The sequence below is a fragment of the Manduca sexta genome, chromosome 21 (assembly GCF_014839805.1).
Source record: "Manduca sexta isolate Smith_Timp_Sample1 chromosome 21, JHU_Msex_v1.0, whole genome shotgun sequence".
NCBI classification, from domain to species: Eukaryota; Metazoa; Arthropoda; class Insecta; order Lepidoptera; family Sphingidae; genus Manduca; species Manduca sexta.
The window spans coordinates 4,668,871-4,680,475 of NC_051135.1; the positions used below are offsets into that span (position 1 = coordinate 4,668,871).

General features: G+C 31.9%; 1 protein-coding gene across 1 annotated transcript; it reads right to left on the reverse strand.

Annotated features, from left to right (window-relative positions):
* Positions 1-2,696: 2,696 nt before the first annotated feature.
* Positions 2,697-11,365, reverse strand: LOC115450291 (facilitated trehalose transporter Tret1-like). The gene is made up of 3 exons (XM_037441190.1): positions 11,023-11,365; positions 5,989-6,127; positions 2,697-5,100 (listed from the first exon to the last, which is right to left on the reverse strand). Exons 1-3 carry the CDS (start codon positions 11,107-11,109, stop codon positions 3,827-3,829), a joined length of 1,500 nt encoding a protein of 499 aa, XP_037297087.1. The 5' UTR covers positions 11,110-11,365; the 3' UTR covers positions 2,697-3,826.
* Positions 11,366-11,605: the final 240 nt, after the last annotated feature.

Genomic DNA, 11,605 nt, shown 5'->3' on the forward strand with positions numbered 1-11,605 from the left:
ATGAAATTTTCTATATGAGATGTCGGAGTTTTCTTTTGTATTTGTCGTCATAGTTAGTAGACTTTAATTGCCAAATCAGATCAAAATAGAACTCATATTATACAAACTTGCATTGAATAAGTCCGGATACACAAATGAACACATTCTACAGGACATTTGTTGCGAAATTAGGTCACGGGACCGCTCTCGGCTAACTTAGGTTGCTTAGATGATGCATAATAAACCATATTAACACTGCCCGCCTTTGTTAAAAGGCTGCGTTATGCTACATATTATCATAAATTTTAGGGTTTGTTAAGCTATTTGAATTGAAGACGAGCTTGCAGTTCGCCTGGTGGTAAGTATATAATACATTTTCGGTATGTTTGTCGCTTAAGCATCGATGCTTTTTCAAGCATGTCGAACGAAGTCACTCATTTGAATCGAAGCATGTAGGATACGAAGCCATTACACGTCAAAAATCATTACACTACAAGTATAAACACAAAATTACATATAGTTGCTATATACATAGTTGTTGACGTTTACTGTACAAAGCTACTGAATGCATTATATGACGCTTTGGCTGTATGTAAATTGTTAGGCCGCAGCACATCCGCCGAGTAACCTTCGCAAACCAGATTGGCTCAGCAGGAAACCACCGACCCACATAGGCGTTTATCAAACGCTTCCTGAGCAGGTGACACCAATCCAGCATTTCGACCTGACCTGGATTCTAGACCGAGGTTGGTTTTGAGGTCTTTAAATATTGTGAATGTAAGTAGGTTTTTATTTGCAATCGTCTGAGTAGGCCGATAGATATTTGGAGGGTACTTTATAAGTTTGGTAGTCGTATTTATTTACGTGGGTAGTTTTTCCTGGCATACATGTCCCAATTTGCCCTTTCTTGGGTAAAGTGTCTGTGTGCTAAATATTCAAATCCTTGTTAATTTTATCTAACAAAAATTCAAAAATATTCTAAAAAAAACGTTTTTTTTTCATAATGTTATTAAGATAATAAAGTGATATTTTAAACTTTATGTGATAGTTTTGTGATACGTGCAGTTCAGTGTGAAAAAAAAACCTGGTCATCCAGGGTTTTTTTTTGTATTCTATTTCGTCACCTTAAGACACATTTTACATAATTCTAGTAATTACTGGGTTCAGTCATTTCAACTGGAACCCAATAATGTTTACGCATCATTGATAAGTTACATTGAAAAAAAAATCCCGCATGTATATTTATAGTTGATTTCGAACAAAAACACATTATATTCAATGCTTGCTGCATTTCAACAAAAAGTTTAATTATGTGGAGTTAAAAAATGTTATGTATTCTGAAGATATCACGATTCATTTAATTATCCTTGTTTTATTTGCGCAATAATAAGATGCACATTTGAGCGATATTTTTTGCAAGTATATGAACTATAATCGAAATAAAAACCAAATGTAATATTTTATTTATGAACTGCACTTTATACCTTGACACTTTGAAGAGCAACACTAGTTCCTTGCCCGTTTTTTTCTAGTAGAAACTGCTTTCCGAATTGGTAGTAGAGTTAATTGACGGGATCTTAATAATGATTGAAATTTTATGTGTTCGAATAAATTATTTCATTACATAACTTGGATGTTTGTTTACCAAAGCCCCACAAAACATACATTTCCGGGACAAAAACGTCTATTTAATTTCCGGCCATAATGTATTTCTTTGTAAATCACATTTATTTTTTCGTTATTGCGTGAAAGGGTAAACAACACAGCTTCGCATTTAAGTATATAATACTAGGAGTTGCTCTTGGCTTCGTCTGCGCAAAAATCCTTTTTCGCTATTAAAGTCGCAATCATCACAGCCACTGTAGCGAACAACAGTGTTTTCACGACGCTACCGCCATCTTTTTAAAGATGATTGACAACTTCAATTATTCCTTACGGGAGCAAATTACCAGGATAATAAGTAATCTATGTATTAATATAAAACATGGTTTATGTGAGTAGCAAATTTCATCACAATCCGTTCATTTGTTTCTGAGCTAACTTCAAACAAACATCTAAACATTTTTAAGTAACTCCCGCATTTACAATATTGCACTAGCTTTTGTTCACGGTTTCGTTTCCGTCAATATATTATTATTCCGGCGTGACTTTCTCACTGTGTACTTTTCTGGGTAAGAGGTAGTTATCTCACATATTATAATTATAATATCAGCCTCGTATTTTGTATTGTCCAATTGTTAGTCACAGGACTTTTCTAATAGTGATATGTTTAGGCCTTAGTCCGCCACGCTAGCCTAGTGCGGGTTGGCAGACTTTGCATACTTTCGAAATTTATATTACGAACTTTTTCATGTATGCAGATTTCCTCACGATGTTTTATTTCACATTTAAAGAAAAACATATTTCACAAAGAATATTTAATAAATTAAATATTATATAATAATATAATATAATAAATTTAGAAAGTCAGAGGTGCGTGCCTTTTATACCTGCGCACATTTGTCACGGCATTCCGTTCCACTTTCAACTAGGCTGTCGCCGCTTTTTTATATATAATTCAGTAATACGTTAATACTTTTTTTTCGACTTCTCTGTATGACTATTAAACTAACTATGACAAAACCTGTATACTTATATATTACTATTTATAACCACTTTGTACCATATTACATAATAATTTGTAATCACAAACGATTTCACAGTCCATAAAATAAATGTCAAATCAAACATTTCGTTTAATTAAATAAAGAATAAAAGACACAAAAATATTCATATACAGAAACGTCATTTCTTAAATATCAAATGCGATCGTAATAATATCTCAAATATTTACACATTAAATGCTAAATTACTAAATTTATTAATACGTTTTTTTCTTAATACAGCTCAATAAAGTCGAGGACATATCGCAAACACACGATTCTATAATAAAGTCATAAAAAAAAATGCATAAGATTTTTGCCGTAGAATTTATGTACTCAGTGATTACATTGATCCAGATTAGTGCACTAAGGTCCTAAGAGGATCCCCAGATTTGCACTATACTAATTGTATTGTAGTTATAATCAAATGAACTTGATTGACAGGACAGGACTCGTCGCAACGAGGCATTATGACGGGTTTTTAACCACGTGCGATCAGTAAAGTACAAAGACGTATGTATTATACAAATCAACTAATACATTTTAATTATGGTATTCAAACTAAACAAGTTACGTCAAAATATATAAGAATCCTTTCTAAATGCCTGACGTATTCACGATCAAAACCCGTCTTAAATGTGAAAATTAATTTATTATAATTTTTTCCATAATTAATTTGGACATTATTAGCGTAATAAATTATTCCAAACATTATTTTAATAGATTCTATCTGGAACCAATCAAATAGTAACTTTTCTTCGCGGCTCCATCTGGCTTGCGTGAGAATATCTTCTCGAATCAAATTCAAGTTTATTTATTCAGTCGCTATAGTAGGATGAAGTATAACCATTTTTAGAACTTATCTCGGATTTGGAAAACACTTCTATTTTTTTACAATCTGCAATTCTAGTTATTATTACAATTCATGTGTTTATGCAGGGTGGAAATCAATATACTGTTTTACTGAAAAATATGTCATCGATAACTGATAACGCATAATTCTTTAGCATCTAGAAAGCAAAACAAAAATAAATAATTAATGAAGTCAAATTTTTCCTATGATGTGGAAATTACTTTATGCCATTTCTTTTTTTTTCATATTTTGCATTGTACTACGTTAATTGTATGTCAAGACTGACTGCATATGGGTTTCGGGAAGACAGTAAATTTAATTTCATCTTGTATATCATATTTTGTAGAATCAGTTAAACCTTTTTCTCAGATATCAAAGTTATAGTTTCTTTACGCGTTTTCGGTGTAACTTTCATAGATTCAGCGATTTCTTGAAGAGTTTTGTCTTTGGTTTCTGGCAGATATTTATAAAGCAACAAAAGTAAGGTTAAAGTCGCTATAGCGAAGGTAAGGAAGGCGCCATGCAACCCAAACGTTTTGAAAATCGATGGAGAAATTTTCAAAACTGTACCTATAATTATTTTACCCACTACAGCTATAACACATATTGCTAAATTTCTAGACCTAACTGGTATTAATTCACCATACACAGACGTAGACAGTATAAGAGGGCCACAACTAACAGCTAACGAAAATGCAGACAGTAAAAATATAGACACATACTTATTCTCGTTCACGAAAGATAATTTAATTAAATATAAATATGCTGAAAGTAAGAATAAAAATAAAACTCCGATTGAACCCGCTGTTAGTAGCAAAGTCCTTCTTTTCAAAATTTTTGACAATGCGCACCCAAAATACATGCTTAATACCGTGACACCGTCTAATATAAGCATTCCTATATAAGCCGCTTTTTCACTATCCGTTATCTTCTTAATAATATCAATAGCGTAAACAGTAAATACTAATTTACCAGACGCTATACTTAACGTTCCAGTCATAGTTGCAATTAAAATTGGTTTATAAAAAACTTGAGACGTTACAGTGACGTATAGGTCTTTGATATTTTCTTTTAGGGTCATACTTCTTTTAATGTTATTCCTCTGATATTCTTTTTGAGTGTCTATTAAGCTTGCAAGTTCTTTTTCTGAGCCATCATCGCAACCTTTCAACCAGCGATGGGAGATCGCACATTCTTCGTATTTCCCTTGACTTGCTAACCAGTATGGCGATTCTGGCCACACGGTAACTGTTAATAAAGTATACACAGAACACATTATCCCAAACAAAGGTATCTTCTTCCAATGAAGGAACGTCCCAATGGCATTTGAAGCCCAGATTCCCCAGAAATATGTTGCAGATTTTAATGTGAGGAATAGCCCCCGATATCGCGGAGAAGTATATTCCGTAAGCACTAATATAGACACTACTATTTGCGACGCACCGAAGAATCCGTGCATGATCTCACTGATGAGTATCTGCGTGATGTTGGTGCTGAAGAATAATACTACGAATGCGAGGAAGGTGTCGATGGCAGCAATGATGAAGGGTAGTTTCCGACCCATACACCTTGTAAACACGGAGAAAACGATGACCCACGGGAAACCGCTTAAACTGAAGATACTTGCTGGAAAAGACAATAAAGTGTGTGAAACATTTCAAATCATATTCCCATAAATAAATATTAAAAAAATAAGCATACTTTTTAAGCAATAAGACGTATCAATACTGGTTATAACTTGTGTAACTATGAAACAAAATATATCCATCATTTGCCTGGTATATTGTTAACTAAACATGGTTAATAGAACTTCAGATACCTGGGGATATGTTTATTTTACATATTTTTGGTTTTAAATTTTCTTTGCAACCTGTATAATAAATTTAGGCTTTGAATGATGCATATTTTAGATGATGGATTCAATATTTTTGGGCAATTTACTTAAACAAGAATTGACCTTTCGTTGTGAAAATATTTTAAGTGGTCGCCCAATATTGGACAAGTGTCATACATTTTTAATATTCAGGCTGTCCTCTTGTCCTTCAATGGATATGTGATAAAATATTAAAGTCTTAATATTTAGAATGGCTACATAAAAAAATAAAATATTGGTGTCAAAATTTCTTGACTGATTATTTCGTTTGCTTTTAACTATTTTCAAAAACATATCGTATAGAGACATTTATTACAATAACCGTGTATTCAATAATAATTTTCACGCTATATAACATATCGTGTGCAAAGTTAACTGCATCCAAACCCATTGAATGAAACTGTGTACGGTCTTGTTAGAGTTAAAATTGTCAACAAAATTATCTGAAACAATCTAGATCTAAAGGAATTTATACTTGTCTTGTTTATTTTACAAGAACTGCTTTTGAAATAAATTAAAATAGAAAATTAATACACAAACTGTCATCGAGTGAATAACATATGAATACTAGTTAGGCTTTCTCACGATTCTTCCACTTACTTATCAAAGAGAATTTCATCCAGCATTTGCCAAATACTTACTTAACCACGAAGCCATTTCATCAGTAATGATTTCTGTGGAATTTGCCTCTTTCCTGATCTGCGGGATGAAGACTGTGGGAGCTCCTGAACATAGCCCGAACATGAAGTAGGATGTCCACACTCCTGTGCAGACCAGCACCTGGGTAAGCCAGTATAGCAGTTAGAATAGATAGGTGGTGAGTTCAATCAGGGAATACAGTATAGCAGTTTTATGGCTTCTTGATCAAGTCCACACTCCTGTGCAGACCAGCACCTGGGTAAGTCAGTATAGCAGTAAGTACAGATAGGTAGAGAGTTCAATCGGGGAATACAGTATAGCAGTTTTATGCCTTCTTGATCGAGTCCATACTCCTGTGCAGACCAGCACCTGGCTAACTTCTTCTTCTTCTTCTTCCACTTACTTAGAAGTAAGTTGCTCTCAGAATAAGAGAAAAGGCTAAGTACATTAGATTGGAGTAATAATTAAATATTCTCATATACCTTGACATATCATAAGTGCAACTATGATCGCCTACGTGATGAATAAAGCATTTATTTATTTAAAAAAGAGTCAGGGATACTGTAGTACAATATTATAGGCTCGACTGATGGACTATCACTTATAAGGAACCACATGAAGTAACTTTAAGTAATACCTCCAGCCCTGCAAGTGTTTAAACAAAAGCATCAGTGGCATTAAGAGAGACTAAATCATCTTATTTAGTACAAGAAAATTTAATATACATACTACAAGTTTAATAAATGTTCTAACAAGTCTTTAAACCGGTTTAGTTTAAAGAAATAAACAATAATTTATTTCCATCGTGCTCATAAATAGTATCGTCAAGATCTTGCATAAATTAAGCATATTTTATAAGCTAGCCAGCAAACGAACAAGAGGGTCACCTGATAGTAAGTGACCACATGGATGAGTTGCCAGCCTAAAAGAAATTGGGCAAAAAGGGAACCCGACGTAACCTACGGGTACTAATAATATGCATAAATGAGATACTCAAATCGTTGATTTAACATTAATTTCGAAAGGGAAGCCGATAGGAATTGGATAACATGGATACTTCGCCACTGGAAGGGAGGGGTTTGTGAGTCCCGAACAGAAGACGAATTAAGGCTTCCGCATCTCTCGACGGCCTGTGAAATGTTCCATCTTATATCGGCTAAAGTTTAACACATAGAAATGGAAAACAGGAATTATTGGGTTTATCATCATGCCTACAACATGTGTGTAATCATCGTAATAAAATTTCAATAAAAATCATGTTTGTATGTTTGGGTCAAATCTTGCATATTATGTATTTTAATTAGTTATCCTCGACCGATTATGGTGAAATTTTACACACACGTTCAGTTTGGATGTCAATGCATGGTCAGCTAAGTGACGTCATTTTAATTCCAGTATGGCGGCCCAAGTTGATGGACTACTATTTTGGACACGCCCATAATATTAATGGTATCAAATAAATGGATTTCCTGAGAAGAATATAAAAAAATTAAATGGCTTCTCTAAATCCAATATGGCAGACCGTCTAAGATGGAGGACTAGTTATTTTTACGTACTCCGATAATATGAGTATAATATTAAAAGATATTGCTAAAAAAATATTGTAAAAAAATAAATAAATGTGTACATAATAAAATAATTATGTAACTTGATCTTGACAAAAGTAGATTTCGCGACAAGCTTTTATTTCTACATAGTATAAATCAAAGATGGAGTAAATTTTAAGGCTATTTTTTCAGTGCATTTAAATAAAATCTTATTAAAAAATATTTTTATAAAATTGATTTCGACCGCAACGACATAAATACAACAAAAGTAATAAAATCCATTATAGGCAGGAAAGTAAACTAGAGCACAATAATAAAGAAGCAAAAGATTATTAAATCGTACCAGAAGTTCTAGAAATTACCGCTCTTAAAGCCAAATTAAATTCCTTAACATAACGTTTTACAATATTATGAAATTACATTTCAAGGTATCAAAATAATAATAAATAAAATCCAGGGTCATTTAAATACACAAATATAATATTATTTCGTGCATTTCCGTCACTCGAGACATAATGAGGAACAACTTTTACTCCGAAACACATATTAATAATAAAACTGATGTACTGGATACAGGGTACAAATGCCTGCGTTGACATTCCTGCCTCTTACTCACGTGTTTGTCACTCGCTTACCCACGAAATGTCAAGTAGCTAATTAAAGCATGACACCTTTCTATTTAAGATAAAATAAATATAAAATACTTTATTTACCACGTAGACAAATAAAGTTGCACAAACTTATAATACCTATGACAATTTATTAAGCATAATTGATATTACTAAATAAAATAAGATATAAAATGAAGTAATAAAAAAGCACAAGGTAAACAAAAGCAGCTCGGGCTGTCAGGTAAGGGGAAATAAAAGGATATCGCGACGCAATACTAAATGGTGACTGACGATTTAAAGAGCTCTAGCTTAGCTACCAGCCACTTATTAGTCACCTAAGTTATGACTAACTGAAGAATAAAGAGGGAAGGAAACTCTGAGCTTACTTTTTGTCATTATTGACCAATTTTGTTTTTATTATTCACCGCGCAAAATGGCCTGAACTGGTAAATGCAATCTAAGGAAAATGTCGACTAGTGTGAGATGTATGGAAAAGTTACTGCAACTATATTATCTTAGTTAATTCCTGGTTAGATGATTCGTCATAATTCAATTTCTCTTGAAACTACTAACATAATTTTTATGGTACTGCTTATCTTACTAATATTATAAATTGCGAAAAATTGTGAAAATGTTTACTTGTTTGTTAGAAATAAACGCAGAAACAGCTGATCGTATTTGAATGAAATTTGGCACAAAGATAAATGATGTCCTGGATTAACATATAGGTTTGTTTTTATTCAACGAAGCAACGGTTTCTTTTTAAATGAATGGCGTTGGCGTCTTATAGATGGCGCTATAAATTGTTACAGTGTTTTAGGAACTTTTGTAGCAGGACAAACTTTTGAAAAGGGTGAAGTCGCGAGCAATACCATGTATCATAATTAAAAGGGAAAACGTAACCCAACACACTTTTTCATGAAAATAGTGCGACTAAAGAAAACCGAAAATATTTATAAAGAATTTTACATAGTATAGGTTGCTAGGTCTTTTTCACGTCACTGCTCACATAGAATTTGATTTGTGACAAATACAAAGGCGTTTATTTATTTCTTGGGATTTTATATTATTGAACCAAATTCTAATTTTATATATTTCTTGAGATTCTTGGTTATTCCGACAATATCTATGAAAATCAGTTCAGTGGTTTAATCGTGTAGGCATAAATGAGTTACTTTAGCATTTGAACACTAGGATGGTTTGACCCTGAACGACATTTATGTCTCATCCTATTATGTTGTACAACCGGTTATTTATTTTTATCTAAGCCCATAAAATGTAAGACATGCATATTTTCAAAACTTTGAGCACGAAAATTAAGTTACTTGTTCGGCCACTATCGCTTATAAAATTTGTCTTATCAAGCTTTTGATAGAAATAGGAATCTTGATTCTGTTATTTTTTCTTAAAATATCGTTACTCTACCGAAGTCAGGCAGTCAGACAGTTTTGTGTGGTAACCGTCAATGGCAAACAGCCAGTATGTCAAGAAAAACGTTTTGTTACAGGCTACATTCATTTCTATTCCAGAGATAAGTAGCCTATAGTACTAACAAGAAACCTACATTTTCACTAATAAGTATTAGAGTAGTTCCAGAGGTTCGTTCGCATAATTTATGAACTATGCAATAAGTATGGATATGAATTATAGTGAAGTGCGTATACAGAAGGAAGTGTAGCTGGATTGATAAGTGAACCTTAATATTTTGGACATTTTAAACTCAAAGGTTTTTTTTGAAGTCAAATGACGAGCCGAGTAGTCGTTTAATGATTAGTATGTACTAAAACTGACTATACAAATTAGCAACGCTACTTAAAAGAAAGATTTATAACATGAGACCGCTTTGTGCTCGTTTTGATAAATTATATGTTGAATTTTAAAACTTCTTATACTCTTAAAACAATTAATTGGTAATTACAATAAATTATGACACTATTTTAGCAGAACGAATGCAGACATATTTTTTCAAATAAACATATTTTTAACTAAGTATATATTTGTTAACTTTGAAATCTTAATTCATACTTAATACTTATAAATGTCAAAGTTTGTGAAAATTTATGTATGTAAACGGATTTTTTTTTTGAATAGATTTGGATAAAATTTGGCACAAATTGAGGATATATAAAAAGATAATAATATATAGATAAACAAAAATTAAATAAATACTTTATATCACGTAGGCGAACAAAGTTGCGTTTATGATAAGTCAAAACAATGTATAAGAATAATTATTATTTTTAAATAACAATTAAAATTCATTACACACATAAAATAGATACACACATTTCATCCCTCAAAATTGTACAATCGGACTTTATTCATGGAACTGTTTTTTACGCGGGTGGAGCTGCGATCAGTGTGCACTTGGTAGATAGAAAATGTTGCGTAACAATTTATTGATAAATTAACTCCTATAGCTTGAATTAAAGTATCTATTTTATTTTATTTGGGACAACAAACAATTGCGTAATAACACTCAACTTAACTATTACTCAATCAACAACATTATCTACTGAGAAATATTTAAAAACCGGTAAAGAGTAAAACAAAAAAATATATAAAAAGAGTAGTTACAAATTTATACAATCCAAAATAGTCACCTGAAGTTTACATGATCAGAATCGAAATCTTTACGGATTTCTGCTCTTTAAAACTAATATAAAGAGCTGTTTTATATATTGCAGGTTACACTTAGCAAAGATACAATTCTTAAATAGAAAGAAAGGCTTTGATTACATTTTAACACTACCGAATTTTAAATTTATAACGATTCCTAAATTATACTTCAAATTTAAGTTTGTTAACTGACTAATTCATATATTTTATCGGTATGAAACAGGCACGAGGATACGTTTGAAATACAACAACATATTACCTGTCTAAAAAATGGCTTCCAAGAAGGTTTCTTTTCATTGAAAGCAATTTCTTCTGTGTTAACTTCTTTGTAATTGCACGAAGTCATTTTTGCAAATAATCCTAAATCACTTCTTGATTTCCATAAATGTTTTTAATGTCAAAGGGTTGATGACAGCAAAAAACTTAAATTTCACCATTTACTTTTTGAAAAATTTGTACGTAACTTATTTTTTATTTGTACAAATTGACACTTAGTTTATTTTTTCCGATTATATTTTAAATATAATATTATTTTATTTCATTGAATTACGTAACGTGTTTATTATTCTTTAGATTCTCATACGCGACTCATATGTTTAAAGTCATCGGTCTAACTAAAAGCGTACAGGTTTGGCGTATTTTATTATGTGCGAAACAAGACTTTTTAGCCTTTCGAAGGACATGATGGGCTCACAAATAAATATATTTACTTAATAATCATCTTTGATATAAGTGAGAAAACAATTTCAAAAGGAATTTATTATATACGTACGTCACTCATTTATCATGTAAGGAATTTATGCTTGAAAGGAAAGAGGCGCAATTAGGACATCCATTATTCA

Bases quoted from the DNA above. Each gene is read 5' to 3' on its own strand.
- LOC115450291 (XM_037441190.1), bottom strand. From the start codon at position 11,109: ATGACTTCGTGCAATTACAAAGAAGTTAACACAGAAGAAATTGCTTTC. The intron at 6,128-11,022 runs GTAATATGTTGT...TGGCTTACCCAG, and splicing joins GGAAGCCATTTTTTAGACAG to GTGCTGGTCTGCACAGGAGT. The intron at 5,101-5,988 runs GTAAGTATTTGG...TGTCTTTTCCAG, and splicing joins TGAAATGGCTTCGTGGTTAA to CAAGTATCTTCAGTTTAAGC.